Source organism: Diceros bicornis, chromosome 9 (assembly GCF_020826845.1).
Source record: "Diceros bicornis minor isolate mBicDic1 chromosome 9, mDicBic1.mat.cur, whole genome shotgun sequence".
NCBI classification, from domain to species: Eukaryota; Metazoa; Chordata; class Mammalia; order Perissodactyla; family Rhinocerotidae; genus Diceros; species Diceros bicornis.
In genome coordinates, this window is record NC_080748.1 from 77,152,899 (window position 1) to 77,171,111 (window position 18,213).

General features: G+C 36.7%; 1 protein-coding gene across 1 annotated transcript in view; it reads left to right on the plus strand.

Annotated features, from left to right (window-relative positions):
• The first annotated feature begins 447 nt into the window (after positions 1 to 447).
• Positions 448 to 18,213, plus strand: part of ITGBL1 (integrin subunit beta like 1) — a 114,169-nt gene continuing 96,403 nt past the window's right edge. Inside the window, exons 1-4 of the mRNA XM_058548443.1 lie at positions 448 to 608; positions 8,103 to 8,225; positions 11,925 to 12,065; positions 15,624 to 15,764. Of these exons, the coding sequence (XP_058404426.1) occupies positions 569 to 608; positions 8,103 to 8,225; positions 11,925 to 12,065; positions 15,624 to 15,764 (445 nt within the window). The 5' untranslated portion in view covers positions 448 to 568. The remainder of the gene's footprint in view (positions 609 to 8,102; positions 8,226 to 11,924; positions 12,066 to 15,623; positions 15,765 to 18,213) is intronic.

Sequence of the window (18,213 nt, forward strand, 5' to 3'; positions counted from 1 at the left end):
CATAAAATTTTATTACATGTTAAATTCAAATAAATATAAGGCCAATGTTTAGTTTAATGGAGTTTCATATAAGATTCCTTACTCAGAGTTTGTAGTTTTATGTGTTATAAAATGCAGTTATATGGAAATGGACTTTTGTCTCTTAAATGTGGAGGTGCTAGGTGAATTTCTTTTTTAGTGCTAAATTTTCTGACCATGTGGTTTATCAGACTTCTGGTTTATTATCTATCCTAATGTCTTTATAAATTAATTTAATGATTTATCAAAGTTGATTATTGAAGCAAAATTCACATACTCTATTATACTGTATATAATAGGATTACCTCTCAGCCACTGTAATATACATGTGTTTGAATTTATTATAGCTCAGTCCTGAACCAACGTCACCCTTAAGACTGTTAGCTACAGTCATTTCCTTTGGAAAGCAATTTGAGTCTAACTGAATGTCGTTAAATTCTCAGGCCATGGTAAGTGTAACTGTGGCAAGTGTGAATGTGATGAAGGATGGTCTGGGGATGCTTGCCAGTACCCAACTCACTGTGACCTGACCAAGAAAAAAAGTAACCAAATGTGCAAGAATTCTCAAGATGTCATCTGCTCTAACGCAGGTAAGAATTCTAACCTATAAAAAAACTCTTAAGTGAAATAATCAAATATTGTTTCTTAATGGAAATATGTAGGCGTTGAGAAATGTTGAACCTCTGAGTTAGACTGCTTTTGAGTATATTTTTTAGAAATGAAATTCAGATAAATCATAGGAAAAAATGCCATCTTGCTGAGACTGGCAAGTGTGACACTCTCCAGCTGTTCCAATGGCTCCTTCAAGCAACATATTTACTGGAAACAACACTCTGATAACATTTTATGTAAATTGTGAGCCATATTTTGAATGCTGGATTAAATCTTTTAAAAAGGATTTATATAAACTGACTTAATTATTTTCTGTTACAGATCAAGGGTGCTTGGAATTTATACCTTAGCAACAAACAAAACCAAACCTTTTTAATTTGATAGAAGTTTCAGATGTACTAAATATGAAACTAATTGAAGAATATAGTGACAGCAAGATTTTTTGTTAGACCAAAATATTTTTATATCTCAAAGAAGTCATTTAAAAATATTTCTTAGAAGTTTACAGAGACGCTGTTAAAATTGATTACCAAAACCATAGAAAACAAAACAACTGTGGTTTTGGTTTCAACGGTGTTTAGCCAGTGTTACTATAATTAAGTACTGTTTTAACATCTCGGCATGTGGAACTTCAAAGTCAGCTTTTCTCAACCCTGGTTGAACTTGAGCCTGCTCCTGTCTTGTACTAGAGGCTCTGATTCAATTGCTTTGGGGTGTGGTCTGGACTAAGGTGGGTTTTTGAAGCTCTCCGAGTAATTCTTACATAGAGGATTGAGATAGTTGAGCCATTGCTCTGCAAGGTGAAGGTGAGGATTTGAGTACGTGAATGAATATCTTTCCTCCTGAAGCTCACTTTATTGATAGAGTCCTTCTGCAATCAGGTGGGACCTTTCCACAGTCTTTGATTGTGACAAATTACTCAGTGTAGATTAAGTGCAATTGGGTATTTTGCTAGTAGTAATCAGTATCCATACCCAAGGCAAAGCGTGAGTGGACCAGTCAGGGACTGTGACAGTAGTCTCAACAGTCAGGTCACTTTCTGTGTTCATGAATATTCTTCTTGCTTCTCTCTAGCACTTCAGTCTTTTCTTTCCTCTCAGTAGGATTTCTCTACTTCCAGTTCATAACACCCATCCCTCCAAACACACACACATCCCACATAGCCTCTTTCATTTTGAAAAATTCATGCTTTTCAAGCTTCTTTCAGTAATAAGACTTGAAATCTGTTTTGTTTCTTTATTCTCTATTTTTTGATTTATTTATTTTTTTCAAATCAAATCCATGTTATTATTATTTTTTTAATAATACATTATAACCAAATAGAGTATATATAGTCTAGGAATCCAAAGATGTTTCAACATTAAGGAATCTAAACATGTGATTCATAGCATTAACATATCTTAAAGGAGAAAATTTATGGAATTGTTTCAATAAATGATAAAACATTTGATAAGATGTAGAACACATTTCTAAGACATCTGTATCTATCTTTTTTTAACATTGATACAACACTTTTATGTAATCTACCATCCATATTCCAGTTTCATCAATTGACCCAACAATGTCCTTGATAGTATGTCCCCCACTCTGTATAGGATCCAGGCTAGGGGCAGTGTTATGTTTCGTTGTCATCTCTCTTTAGCCTCTTTTAATCTGGACCGTTTCCACAGAAAATTTTGAAGAAAATTGTCCTGAACCTCTTTTTTTTTAAATAGAATATTACTTATTTTGGGTTTGTCTGATGTGTCCTCATGATTAGATTCATGTGATACATTCTTAGCTGAGATACTGGATAGACGATTTTGTGTTCTCAGGATGTGTCATCCGGAAGTACATGATATCCATCTGCTGTGATCACCTGGTCAGGGTGTTGGTCTGATGTCTCAGCTCCGTAATTACTGATTTTACCCTTGTAACAGATGAGCAGTCTGTGGCGGAACCTTTGAAACCAAGAAATATCCCATCCTCACCAAAATTACCCCAGATTGACCATCCATTGATGATTCTCACCTGATCCCCTGTTTACACTGATGATTGAAAAATGATGATTTCCAAACTCCAACATTTCCTCCATATTTACCAGTTGACACCCAACATTCTACCACAACGAGAGTCATCTCTCATCTATCAATTATATAATATTTATTATCAGTGATTTATTATTAGTCTAGGATCAGAATTCCTATTATTTCAATGGTTTATTGTTCATTACTGTACTTAATTATTCTGGTTCTCAGATGATCTCAGATTAGGCTAGTGGAGCCCCTTCAAGCTAGCTTCTCTATCCTTGTGACATGCCTACATTGTTTTTTTGTTTTGTTTTGGTTTGGTTTGGTTTGGGTTTAGCAATTCTTTACTTTCTGGCATAACAAAATATTCTGGAGTCATATTGTCCCCGCCTTGCCACAGTTTTGGAATCAACCATTTCTCTAAAGAGCCCTGATTCCTTTCAGTGAAGAATGGTGTTAGAATAAAAATTGTGAACACTAGGGATGCTTATTTTTACTAGGGTGTATTTAATTCTTGGCCTTTCTGAAAATAGGCTGGTAAAATATATGCATGTAAATATATATACACACAAATGCACATACATACATGCACACATATATGCATATACATATACATATTTTAAAAATCATGAATTCACACCAATGCATCTAACTCCAACCCATCCCCACAAGGTTATTTCTTGTTTTTTCCCTTCCATATTTGTGTGTATCATCTTCCACAGTGAGAAATCTGGCTCCCAACATCATCAACATATTTACTCATTTGCTCAATTCTATAGTACACCTAAAATTGTTTTTAGAATTGCTTTGTACATACCACCATGCAAAACAAATCTGCTGAAAAATCTCAGGATTTTTTTGCAATCCGTCTCCTCCCCCACCTTCGCCCCACCCCAGTCGTACCCGAGATTGGGGTGTGTGGTCAAATGCCGTGTTCAAACGTTACTTGGATTTTTTTCTTCATTTCCCCTCTATAGAATAGTTAAGGTACTCCTTTGAAACACAATTGAGCTCATTATTACAGATTGCTTTCAGTTTCTGAGTTTTTTTCTCCTTCCCATCCTCATTGATTTCATTTTATTTTATAATATGTAGAACATTAACATGCTTCCAAAAGTCAAAACTTTGCAAAAAAGCATACTCAGTGAAGCATCATTCTCTTCCTTAAACCTTCTATCATGCTTCCCCTCATACTGTATAGGTGACCAACATTACTGCTTTCTGCTTTATCTGTGTATGTTTTTATTCTTGAAAAGATAAATAGATATATGTATGCATTATTATTTTTTAATTTTTCAATTTTTTCCTTTTATATATGCTCTTTTGCCACTCAACATTATCTCCTGGAATTCACTCCATATCAGTTCATAGAAATCTTACTCATTCTTTTTTCAGATGCATAGTATTCACTCCTATGCAGGTGACATAATTTATTCAATCAATCTCTTATGCTTGGGCATTTAGACAGTTTCCAATATTTTGAAATTACAGCTATTAATACGCGGAATGAACTGGTGCATAGGTATTTTCATATTTTTGGAGGGGTATCTTCAGTGTAAATTACTAGAAGTGAGATTGCTGGGCCAAAAGGTGAATTCATACTCAGTGTTACATTTAATCTTTTCTTTCTCTCTTCCTCTCTTCTCAATATCTAAGGCTTTCAAGTCTACTTTGGCAATCTCATTCTCACATGTCTTTCTTTTAATGCCTACTTCCACCAGCCTAGTTCAGGACCACTCCCCCAAAATTGCATTAGTCTGTGAGTTCTCTCTACTAATCTTTCGCCTTCATATGGCAATGTGTTTTGCTGGAAGCAGATGGGAGCAGAAGATAAAGAGGAGATACATGAAGTGAGGCATAAGACTGAAGGGCAGGGCAAGATGGAGCTGGAGACTAAAGGAGTTCCAGAAGCCAACTCTGTAGGGGCCCTGAAAGCAAGGCACAGTCTGCAGAGTGACGTGAGGCTCTAGTGCCATGGCGCAGGGGTATAGGCTAGTGTTCAAGGCAGGGGAGTCATCCTAGAGACAGAAAGCTATATTAGGCAGAATGAAAAGTCAGAGCTAAAATAGTCTAGCATAAAGCAGAAAACCAATCCTAGAGACTGAGTTAACTGGCAACCAAGAGAGAGATGCAGTATGGCATAGCATGAACACAGGAGTCTGGCACTTTTGCCTGGGCTTCCATATGCCGTATCTTGGAGCTTCAGTTGTGAATTCTACTTGATGAGTGAGACAGGAAGTCTCTGAGCTGTTGTAAACTTCCCACATCAGCCAGGAACGGTTCAGATGTGTGGATGGGAGTGAGCCTGCCTGTGGGGGACGTCAGTGAGAAGTCGTAGGATTCAGAGGCAGAGGCTGTTCCTGCCCGTCTTACCTAAAAACAACTACTGTGTCCATAGCCCTAGGTTACATCTCGCTCCCAAACCATGAAAGGCTCCTGTCCCAACAGATAAAATCTAAAATCCTTGACCAATAGTCTTTTCTTTCTTTTTTTTTTTTTGGTGAGGAAGATTAGCCTTGAGCTAACATCTGTTGCAAATCTTCCTTTTTTTGCTGAGGAAGATTGGCCCTGAGCTAACATCTGTGCCCATCTTCCTCTACCTTATATATGGGACGCCACCACAGCATGGCTTGATGAGCGGTGCAGAGGTCTGCACCCGGGATCTGAACCTGTGAACCCTGGGCCGCCCAAGCAGAGCATGCGAACGTAACCACTACGCCACCAGCCCGGCCCCCTTGACCAATATTCTTGATCCTCTGCTGTCTGCCTTTAACCTACCCTTTTCTCAAACTCAAGCCCGATGCTTCACTGTTCTTTAATTCTCCATTCTTATTCTTTATTCCAGGCTCTTTCCTCAGTGCCACAAGTCTTTTCTCCATCTCCACTTGTTGAAATTCTATCTGTATATCAAGTGCCAACTAAAGAACTTACCCCTTTACTGTGCATTTCCTCCTTTACAGAGCCAGATTGAGGTTTATACTTTCTATAAAGCATTTGTCACAAATCTGTTGCAAATGACTTTGCGTCATCTGGTTTCATATACATATATATTACCGATCATCTAGCTCTTTCTTCCTGGTCTATGATTTACTTAGTTTTAATTTTATTCATCTTATAATCTCCTATAGCACCTAGTGCTTTGCCAATAATATAATAGGCAACAAGAAAATTTAATGAATGGATATGTGGATGGTTGAAAGACCGTATGAATAAACGTGAAAATAGAAAAGAAGGGTGATAATTAGAGAGAAAAATGAGATCAGGCAATATCGTGAATTACAGTATTAGATTTGAAATGAACTTTTATAAATTAAAATAGTTTTCAGGAAAAAATACAAGAAAATGAAGTTTAATAAAAGTAAAATTTATACGAGTATTCCCCAGGAAGAAAAATAACAAGCTCAAATTCTGCAAAATCGTCATTTATATGTGACTGTGAGAGAAAAAACTCCAACAGATAATAGCAAATTACAAGTGACCTGGATAACAGAATCAAGCAGAGGGTATGAAAACAGGACGTTGTGGGGTCCAGAAATATAAAGTGAGTCTGAGAAAATATTTGTGAATATGACTAATAAACTCGATATCTCAATGGGAGTGAACAAAGAACCCAAAGTTTTCTGAAAGCCTACTGTACTAGACACAGTAGTGTTTTTAGAAAGATGCCTGGGTGATATATTTATCACTTGGTCCTAACGGCAGCTCTATGAAGTAGATATTATTTACGGATAAGGAATTTGAGAGTTAGAGAAGAAAGTAATGACCTCAAAAATGTATAACTAGTGGAGATTAAAACCTGGATTTGGCTACAAGTCTACCTTAGTCCTCTCTCCATGCTCTTTCCGGTACACCACATACAGAATTGTCAATATCCAGTAGCTCAAGTCAAATAACAATATTGTCTTTGGTTTCTCCCTATCCTTCACCCCTCATACCCAGTCACCGAGTCATCTATTCTTCCTCCTGAAAATATCCCCAAGTGTATTTGCTTCTTTCTAACCTCACTGCCATCACACTGGTCAGCCTCTATCTTCTTTCCTGCAGACAAATCTAATAACATTTCCTCATATCCACTTTTACCTCATTTTAGTTCATTCTCCATATGACAACCAGGGTAATCTGGTAAAGATGCATGACTGATCACATGACTCCCTTGCTGAAAATACTTCTTTGGCTTCTGGTTCTTCTTGGATTAAAGTTAGAAATCTTTCACATGAGCTGTAAGATTTCCATAAAATGCATCTTCGTTACTCTGTTCATTTCATGCCACTTTCCATGTTATTTTCTATACTGCAGCCATGTTTGATTTTTTTCTCTTATTTCCTCTTTCACCGTAGAGACTCCGCTGTTGTCTGGAAGTGGGCCTCTTCGTCTTCTCATTTCTCTGAGCTGTTTTTTTACTTGGCTCTCAGTTCTCAGTTTATGAGCTACCTCCCCAGGGACTGTATCTTTGACTACCAGGTCTCAGTTAAATCCCCTTTGCTATGCGCTTCTGCAACACTTTGCACTTCACCATTTATTTTATCACACTGGTTTTTACTCATATAAAACTCTAAGAGGGAGCATTATGGCTGACTTGAGCTCCTGTTACATTTCCAGAGTCTAGGATGGTAGCTAGTGAGTGATTAAGTCTCAATTAATATGTGTTGATTGCTGTGATGATCAATTAAAAATTGAAAAATAAGTATTAAAAAAGGAAGTTCCTCAACTAGACAGTCTATCTCTCAATATCATTTAAATGCTGTTTTACTATCACTGAAATCATTCTCAGGGGTTATAGTTAAATCATCAAACTTGGCTGAATATGTGGCAGGAGGTAGACAAAATGATTCCAGTGCCTCTGTATCACCCTGAGCTGCCCTGAGGTTTTGGTGAGATCCCAGGGTGCTATGCCTAAGAAAACTCACTCTGAGACCATTGTCATAAGGACATGTGTGTCAGTTTAACATGTGGATGTGAAATTATTAGGAGCATCTAAGTTTCTCGTTTATGCATTTAATAATGAATTCCACAAATATTTATTATATAAATAGTATGCTCAAATATTGTGCAAAGCATTGAATAAATACTGATGAGGAAGATAAGCAAGGTTACTTCCCGCACAAAGCTTAGAATTCTCTGCTTTAGTTCACTTCAGACCCAGGTGTAATCAGAAGATATTCATTCACACATTGATTGAATGGACATGTATAAGGTAGCTCTGCACTTGGGAGGTGAAATTTACGTTCATGTAACTATTAGAGGTCAATCATAATATCTGTGTGCTATAAAATGTAATTGCCGTTCTACAATAATCTCAAGCAAGAATGTCATTATCTATCTCATTATACCCCCAGTAATACATAATTGGAATATTAAATTGATTTGAATTGTCTATATCCTTGAAAGAGATAGGTTAAAAATTTGTTATTTATAGTTTATATGCATTTAACAAATATTTTTTGCTTTATTTTAATGGTTTAGGTACATGTCACTGTGGCAGATGTAAGTGTGATAATTCAGATGGAAATGGACTCGTTTATGGTAAATTTTGTGAGTGTGATGATAGAGAATGCATAGATGATGAAACAGAGGAAATATGTGGAGGTATGTATATTAACTTTGCAGAAACTAATAACAGTACTTGATTTTTCACCTGTTTTGTACTTGTATCTCTCTATAAACTTCTGCATTAAGTTTAATAATTTAATCTGAAGATATGTTTATTTGGAAAACATTTCCTATAAGGAGAGTTAGACTATGGCATTCAGAGTAAACTAGTACTTTTTAAATGCAAAATCAGCTTGTTCCCAGAGGCAAGCCAGATCATTATGGCAATAGGCCAAGTGCGCACTCTTGAAGTGGTCCTAGCTGGACTTCGTCTTCTCTGCTCCACCTTAAGCACTTTTATTCTGTCTCTTTTCTCCCAATCTCTCAATTGCATGTTTTAATTTCATTCTCTTTCCCTTTCTAAACCATAAACCTTTAAATAGTCTTATGTCCTGTTGGCGACATCTAAAGACGATAGGATTATTAGACTAGAGTTTATCCCCCCACACACTTAAATAACATTTTTCATGATCTTTTCTATGCACCGCCATCACTCAATCTAATTTTGTTAGTCCACTTATTGCATGTTTACTAGTACTAACCGATATAATAAATACTTTACATTCATTGTGTTAAGTCTCACAACATCACTCTAGGGTAAGAATTATTTTTATCCAAACAGATGGATGTAGGAACCGGTAGCTTACCCAGGGTCATTCCACCATTTGTGGTGCAATTTAGTCTGGTGTCTGTTTGGCACCAAAAACTGTGCCATTGACCCCTCACCATAGACAGTTGCATCATCGGTGCCCTGGAATTTGAAGCTCCATGAGAAGAGCCCCTCCTTACCACCTGTAATGTCCTTCTCTTCTGTTTACCTATCTGCACGCCTGTTCCAAGTTTCAGTTTGCAACCATGGCTGGCACAGGAGAGGAAAGTAGAGAGAAGTGAGAATCCCTTCATTTTAGGTAAACTCTTCTCTGCTGTTATTAGATGTTTTAGCCTGGTTGCGTCTGGCCTCATCTCTCTGTTGATAAGTCATTGCTTATTTCATTTATCTTTGACAAGATTCCAGTCCATGGAATCCTATCCTGCATGCAGAATGGGTAATCTCAGAAGAATATTTTCCCTGGGAGGATCAGGGGCAGATGGGGCCAGGAGAAACCAGAGGGCCGCAGAGAAAGTGTCACTAACATACGACAAGCTGTCCCTTTGTTTATGAAAACAAATTGTAGCTTCAATTCCTGTGGTCATTCAGATGCTTTGATTTTAGGTCTGCTTGGTTCTTTCCCTCTGGTTTCCTTGCTGTACAACCCACCAGGATAAAACAAACAAACACAAAACCTTCATTTTTCAAGCCAGTGACCTAAGCTAGACGCTGCTCAGACAATTCTGCTAAAGGGCTCAGTTCAAAATGATTAGAACAATTAGATAAATCCACCCACAAATATTATGTATTTGTCCTCTTGATGTTTCGTTTCCAATTATTACAGGTCGAAAAAGAGGAAGGGAACCTGCTCGGGGCCAGTGTGTTCTGATGCACACCACTCAAGCAAAGTTTATTTGCATATGTAAACATAAACATTTAGCTTGAAACAACACAACTGGAAATGTTTAACTCTCAACCTTTCCACTTATTATTTCCATTTGTTTGAGGCTTAAGCAATTTCATGGTGCCAAGTCTCTGACCACAGACACAGGCACTCCAGTAAACATCCTCTAGGGGTGACATTGACTAGGATTCTAGATCATTCCTCATGTCACTCACGTGAAACCAATCTGTTGAGAGATGATTCTACAGCCCGTTAGTGAAGCAATTCAAGAGGAGATTTTCTTGCTCCATCAGTTTATACAAAGCAAAGAATGATGTTTATTGCCTGGAATGTATATCGTCCTGAAACTTCTATTTTATCTCAATTATCCAGATGTGTCATGTTATAATATTTTCATTTGAGTTATGAGAATATCTTTTTAATTTTCCATAACTGCATGCAGGTATAGCCTTACAAGATTTTTCTTTCCTCATTCACCTCTATCTCAATGATTTTTTAGTAAAATTCTAATTCAATGCTGAATTTTATAAATATACAAAGAATTTGGGTGTAAAGAATGTAGATTTATCATCATTTGTTAATATAATGGTAATCCTTACATATGTAGCACCTTACATAAATTTCCTGAAATTACAGAAGAAATAACTTCTAGTTTAAGAAGTTAATCAAGTCTTTAAAAAACTGACTCTTACGAAAAGCTTTTAACACACAGTTGTCCTGCTTTCCTTCAGTGTAATCCTCAAGTTCCTGAGGCTTGTGATATAGCACAGGAATGTGACATTTTTGTGTGTGTACACAGAGATGTTTTTAAGTTGATAAAATGTATAGCTTTTATGTTTTATTATTGATGAAATCATTTGATAACCTTTACATTTGCTCAAGTGAACAAATCAAAATTAAAATTTGTTGTAGAGATGATCCTTGTCCATTAGGTTAAGAAGCGGTTTTCCATGGATACCCCAACTACAGTTCATTTAGACAGAAAATATGGCATCATATGCTTGGGTCCCTGTCTCTTTCTTATCTCTCTATAACTCTCTTTCTCACCATCTCTGTCTCTCTGATGCATGTCTGCTTGAAGGAAGTCTCATTTGATCGACAAGAAGAGCCTATGCTAGACCAGAATATTCTATTGTATTCTCCCTTCTTATGTGAGTTTCACAGACTCTATTGACACTCTAGCTGTTGGCCAGAAATGCTAGTGTTTAGAAAGAAAAATAGCCTCACAATTAGTTTCCCATGGGCCCTCTGGAATTGGGACTTTAGGAGAAGAGAGGGGGAAGAACAAAGACTTTAGCCATAGATTCTGATAAAACATAAATTCCCATAAAACAGAAAGAGTAGACTAAAAAACAAAATCCAGTGTGACCCTGATTTTCATCATATTTCCAAGAACAAGAACAGACATTCATAGTTGGGTGACATAACTACAAAAAGGGAGGACATAAGAAGTAATTTTGAGGTAAATAGAATTGCCATCTTTTGAGAATTTGTAGGATTGCTAGATATGGATACAGGAAGTGATAATGTGATAATTCAGTACAGTTGCTTGTAGGTACCCTTACCTATCATTTGTAGTCCCTTGACAAATAGGTTGGGAATTTCATTGTGAGACCAAGAGTCCACAATATTGCTCTAGATGACTACTCAACATTGATTTAGCTGAAAACCTCTTTTCCACGTGGTGAAACACAACAGCTTGTGGGACACAGTTGAATGAAAGATGAAATACTCCCTCTGGTTTAAGAAATGGTTCAGTCATTAATAATGTGCATCCAAGTAAATATGCACCATTGGTTTCTCAATAGTTGATTTCAAATGACATATTTCAGTGACTAATTCAAGAAATGCCCTTAGAGTGAATGCTCACATACATTTGAGTTTGATGCATACCTTTGAGATTGGATAGACATTCTTTCATGTCATTTCTTTAAATATTCTTTCATTTCTTTTCGTTTTAATCAGCTACCTGGCTAGGACAAGTTAGAGGACACTTTGGCTTGCTTTATGTATATAATTATGTAGGTATCGGTGCAACTGTGATGTTTTGGGGGCAAACTATGTAATTTGATTATTTTAAGCAAGAACTGTGGAGCGGATATGTAATTTCAAAAGGCAAAAATGATCACAAAGAGGTAGAAAGTTAATTTTGCTTTTAAAAGTTGCTTTTTTCCTCACCGTGTAAAATTCATTTTGGGTAAAGGCCATGGAAAGTGTTACTGTGGAAACTGTTACTGCGAGGCTGGTTGGCATGGAGATAAATGTGAATTCCAGTGTGATATCACCCCCTGGGAGAGCAAGCGAAGATGCACGTCTCCAGATGGCAAAATCTGCAGTAACAGAGGTGTGTCATTCATACACTTTACTACGTAATGGGGAGGAAAACAAAGCCCTTAACTGTTAACACTCCTTTTCTCTATTTCCTTCAGTGTGGGAGGAAGTCGTCTTTTATAGTGTTTGACTTTGCTGTAAATCCACAATTACTATACCCACAATCTTCTCTTTCTTATTTTTTATTGAGTAGAAAGAAGAAAGATAAGAAGTTGCTGTCATTCTTTCAGCCTCACTGAACAAATAGTTAACATAGGGACTCTAATTTCTTTGGCGGCCATCCAGAAATAGCACAGTGCAGCTAAAAGGCAATTCTTATAGATACTTCTGTTAAATGTCTCTTGACTAACAGAACTATCTACAGTGTGAGCATCTAATTATCTAGAGCATTCAAGAAACTCTCTTGTCTTAATTATGAGTAAATTGAAGGCGAGTTTGCAATGTGGAATTGGTATGGAGTCATTTAACTTTTATATGCAATAATAAAAATGTGATATTGAACACAATAGATATGGAAACTATGTATCAAATAGGCATATAAAATTTAGACTGACCTTAGACATGAATTTTAAAAATATATTAGTATTGCTAAAATATAATTTAAAATGAGTTAACTAACTGTTGATATAAAGTCAGTTTTAAACGCTTTGTAAAACACCTTGAAAATACTTATTTTTCGCTTTGTCAGCTGTACTGGTGGATAAAAGAGAGCCTTGCTGGACTGTTCTTTGCCTACTGGGTGATATAAATAAGTGGCCATATTTCCTTCTATAAAATTAAAAATCTAGAAAGCTGGAAAACTTTTTTTTTTCATTTTTATAAATAAATGATGCGTTTTGATAGATAACACTAACATGGAAAACCTTAACACGCAACCAATTTTATCCTTTTAAAAATTGACATAGAAGAGTAAAATGTGCCACGTTTCTGTACGTAGAGAAAGGAAAGCAAAAGGCCTGAACTTAGAACAAAAATCATAAAGAAAAGTTCTCTCCTTTACTTATGCAGAATAGATCTGACTGTATATCATACTAACTCACCTTGTTTTCCTTTATTATGTAAGGACATGTTTCTGCTTAAATCCTTTTATTGAATAGGGTCTGTAGTCACCATTGTGATGTCAGTGTCTGAAGCTTGAACTGAGTTACTGTGGAAAATAATCACTTAGGTGTTGAGAGAGAGAGGAGAAAAATAGAACTGATCGGGCTGTAGATCAGGGCCGGATTCTGCAGCAGGGATGCGTGGGCTCGGAGAGACAGACGTCCTTCAGAAACACACTCCTTGTGCCTCTCCGCCAGCTCACCTCCTGCCTCCCTGCTTCCTGGTGCTCGGAGCTTTCTGATTTGAGATCTGGCAGAGGCAGAACAGAAAATAGCCTAAAAGTGGCCAGTAGCCAGTGAGATTCAGGGATACATGATGGCAAGTCAGGGGCAGGCACTGCAATGAGTCCTTTTTTCTCAGGAGGCACCACTCCTGTCTCTAGAGCTCTTTCCTTATCAATACTTACTAGGTGGGAGATAGATACTAATGCCCGCACACACCTATCTCATTGTCCTTGTTTGCCCATCTTCAGGGGCCAAAACATCTGTGTTGTAGACAGTGTAGCTAATCAGTGATGGAATAAATGTCCCTTATTGCCCATGTGGACTCACACTGGACTGACTTTAACACATACCCATCCCCCGCATCATTTATGCTATTATGAAAGCAATGTGTATTCATTTAAAAAAATAACATAATAAAGTAGAAAATGATCCATAATCTCAACATCCAGATCTAATCTCCTTTTACATTTTGGTACATGACCTTTCAGCTTGGTGTTTTTATTTAATTATTTTTAAAAATTCATCATCTATGTGCCTCCCTGATATGTATTTTCTTCTTATTTAATACAAAAATTGAATCATACTATACATACTAACTTGTAATTTGCTTTTTTCCATTTAATCCTATATTTTGGATATCTTTCTTTGTTCACAGAGCAAAAACCTAATTATTACTTTTAATGGCTGCTAGGTAGTCCAAGCTACACATGGACCATTACTGCACTAATTCCCCTTTGATCGATATTTAGGTCACTAGTAGTTTTTCAATAACATGGATAGCACCATGGTTAATATTCTTGACCGTGTACTTTTGTGTATTTTTCCTCTCCTTTGGATATATTAATTGAAGTGGACTGTTTGCTAAATAGTAACGCGTATTTAAAAAGTACATATTGTGAAATTGCCTCTCAGAAAGTTGTACACTTTGTGCTCCAGACACTCATCAGTTCTTGATCCTAGCAATCTTTTTCACCTCTGCCAATCTGACATCCAAAATAATTCTAACTCACCATTGTTTTACAGGTCCCCTACCTCCACCCCTTAGCAATAGTAGTTTGAGTAGTAAATATTTTTTATGTTTATCTATCATCATTACTTCTCTACAAAATTTTTGATTGGTGTTCTTTACCTTTGTCTATTTTTTAGGCATACTTTTCCTTTGGATATTGATTCCTAAGAATTGTTTATGTTTGTGAAGGTAGCTTTTTGTCTTTTACATACATATGACTATTTGTTCCAACTATTTTAATGTTTTAGTTTTTTAGTGTTTGCTTCCAATCAAAATTTTAGATTATTATGTTGTTACATCTATTTCTTTTTTTCCTGTTAGTAATTTGCTTTGGGGGTTTTGAATGAAAAACATTTATTTTGTATTTCATGGTTTTATTTTATATCCTTAAATCTTTGATCTACCTGGAATTTACTTTGATATAAGAGGTAAGAAGAGATTTAACTTTATTTTTCCCTCAAATGATTAGCTGGTTGCCCTAAAGATGATTATGGATAAACTACACAAAGTAAATATGATCTGCAACTGGGCACTTCCCCTATGCAAATCTCCAAAAACCAAGGTTATGTCTCTCACCTGATCTCCAACATCCTCTATAACCGGAGCCCATCTGATCTAGCAAACCCTACTTCTTAGTTTTCCTTAACGTGCACCTTCTGCTCGAGTGATGCAGGACTCCTTAGAGTGCCCATGTCCATCCCACTCTTCTTTGCTTATTCTCACTTTCTTGATTTTCTTTGAGTTGTTCCACCTCCAATCGCTCCTGGGATCCTAGAACATTTCCCCTTCTCTGCATATCCAGACCATCTACCCTAATCACTTCAGCCCTTCCCCAACTCCTACAGTATTTATGTCCTAGTTTACAAAACATTAGTACTCATACCTTCATTGTTTGCTGATTTTTCTTTCATTAGGTTTTTTTTTTGTCAAATATATTGTAAGCTTCTTGGGGGCAAGAATTATAGCTTATGTTAGTTTTTTGGTGTTGAGACAAACCAACACAGTGCTATTGACACATCCTGCAATCCCACATAATTATAAACATAGATAATGACTTTTGTTTATCATAGAATCTCTACTGTCAACTTTAGATGGTGTTTTTCTTTGTAGAATATTTTTCCTGAATATGTATATTTTCCAAATACAAAGTAATCCACAGGAGAAAAAGCAATATGTGAAATGCTTTCTTTCATGATTTTTGTTCACTAGCCCATGTAAAATTATTTCTCCTGTCTAGGCATTTGTGTGTGTGGTGAATGTTCTTGCCACGATGTTGACCCGACTGGAGACTGGGGAGATATTCATGGGGACACCTGTGAGTGTGACGAAAGGGACTGCAGAGCTGTCTATGACAGATATTCTGATGACTTCTGTTCAGGTAAGTGCTCTCCTAATTCCTATTTTTAAATGAAAAACAGTCATTTCCCTATTTTCAAGATTCATTTTGTTTCTTACAAAAGCTTTGAAAGAACTGAATGTGCATTCTAAAGCACCAGATGTTCACAGTGCTCCTATTAGTAACTTGGAAAACCTTTAGAGAATTCACACGTTGGGCAAAGACTAGAGATATAAATGCACCCACTCTCTTAAAATTAGTGTAATTCCTCACCAAGGAGAACCATTACCTCCAGATATCTATTGCTCAACTGTAAGAATACAAAACTAGCAGACCTGATGACAATGAGCAGGAGAGATACCATTATGACAGCTGTATTAATATATTACAAAACTTAGGATAATATAATTATCATAGATATTTTGATGCATTAATTCTTTGGTATAATTTATATACTAGAGTTGTTCTGAAATTTAGTCTAGAATTGAATATCAATTAGTGGATTCAAAAATTTTATGCCATAAATATTTATGGAATAGATACTGTTTGCCAGGGTCTGGACTGCATCTGGGCTACTGGTTCCAGCAGTGGAGGAGACAAACAGGATCCTTGACTTTATGGAGCTTGCAGTCTAAATGCAAAGGAAAAAACACATCCTGCCAGAATTTCTAATGGTCCAAAGTAAAAAAAAAAAAAAAGCAATCAGATTTATCTGAAAAATTGTCATTTAGTGAAAATGGAGTTATGGATTTTCAGTCTGGTTATATTTGACAATCCAGAAGGCAGAGACATATGCATATACGTCTCTTTATGCTTGACTGCCTGATTGGTGTAGGTAGAGAGAGAGGAAACTCCACTGGTCTCCTGAAAGTTTGCCACCAAAAGGAAATAAAAAAGCAGCCGTATTTAATTACGATTCTCCAACAGTGAAGACTTTTCTGGCCCAGCTAAGGGGAGCCTGCTGCTAAAACTTCCCATTGCAGAAGTGTTTCCCTCTTTTGATTACCTGGTGCTTGGGAGAATTTCCTAAACATTCTGTGAACACTGTTCTCTTGAGGAGATGCCCTTTTCAGATTTTTCTATTATTCATTCTATATGTGTTCTTTATCATCATCATTATCAAGACAATGGTCATAAAACAGCTAGAACTATTGAGTGGGTTCTATGTGGCAGACACTGTGCTAAGCCCTTCCCAGATTGTTGCATTTATTCTTCATAAAAGTCTATGAGGTAGAGAATATATTTATTCTCATATTATAATTGGGGAAACTGAGGCTTGGGGAAGTTCCATAATTTTCTTAAGGTCCCAAAGCTAGGAGATAGAATCAAAATGTTAACAAGGTCTATGAATCTGAAGAAATTTAAAGGTTCTTTATTTACTGAATGAGTCTTTGTTTAAACTTCAATTTAATATAACAAACATTTATTGAGAGCCAACTATGCTAGAGGCACTGTGTGGAATATTACAGTATAAAATATAAAAAAGCATAGGCTCTGCCCTCAAGAAATTTACTATTTAGCAAAGACAACTACCACATAGACATACAATTTTAATATACTGTGATATGGGAGAGTTGTGTTCATGCATTTGTTAACTTATAGTGGGGACAGAGTGGTGAAAACAGCAGATAAAATCCCTCTCCTTATGGAGTTTACATCCCAGTAGGGCTGGAGAGACAATGAACAAAGTAAAAAAAATTAAATGTATGGTAGGTCAGTGCTGTATACTTTTCATGGGCATAATGCTGTAGATTAAAATGAAGAGAGAAGGAGGTTGAGAATTTTGGGGCGTGGGCTTGTTTGACATCTTAATGAGGGCAATGAGGCTCTTCACAGAGGTGGTGATGTATGGCTCACACATTGCAGGATGCTTTTGGATCACCATGCACGTACAGTTCTGCCCTAAAGGGTAGGCTTGCAGGTCAAGAGAGATGAGAAGGGCACCCCAGGCAGAGGGAGTAGAGGCATATGATCTATGCAGGGGACTAGACTCAGTTTGGTTATCACCAGAATGTACAAGGAACAAAGGGCAAAGCTAGTCAGAAACAAGAACTGGAGGACTTTTTACTTTGCTGCAGAACTAGACTCTATTCTAAAGGCAATGGTGTGCTAGTGATGGCTTTAGGCAGTGGAGCACATTAGTCACCAGGTTCCTAGTCTGGTTGTCTGGATAAATGTTGGTGCCATTTACTGAAATGGGGAATATAGAAGGAAGTTGTCAAATTTGTTTCTAGACATATCGAGCGTAAAGGACCAATGACAAGGCAAAGTTGATTTTTTTCAGTCCGTTGAATATGTGAGTCTGAAGGTTCAGGGCTGAACCTGAGAATTTAGAGTCGTAAGCACGGAGTTGGTAGTAAAAACTGTACTGGGGGCTCAAGAAACACCATTTAAGAATGTCATTTTAAGTGTCATTTTAAGATTGTGAGATAAAACATGAATTCATACAATTTAAAATAGGAAAATAAAGGAGATAATCAGGCTATATATA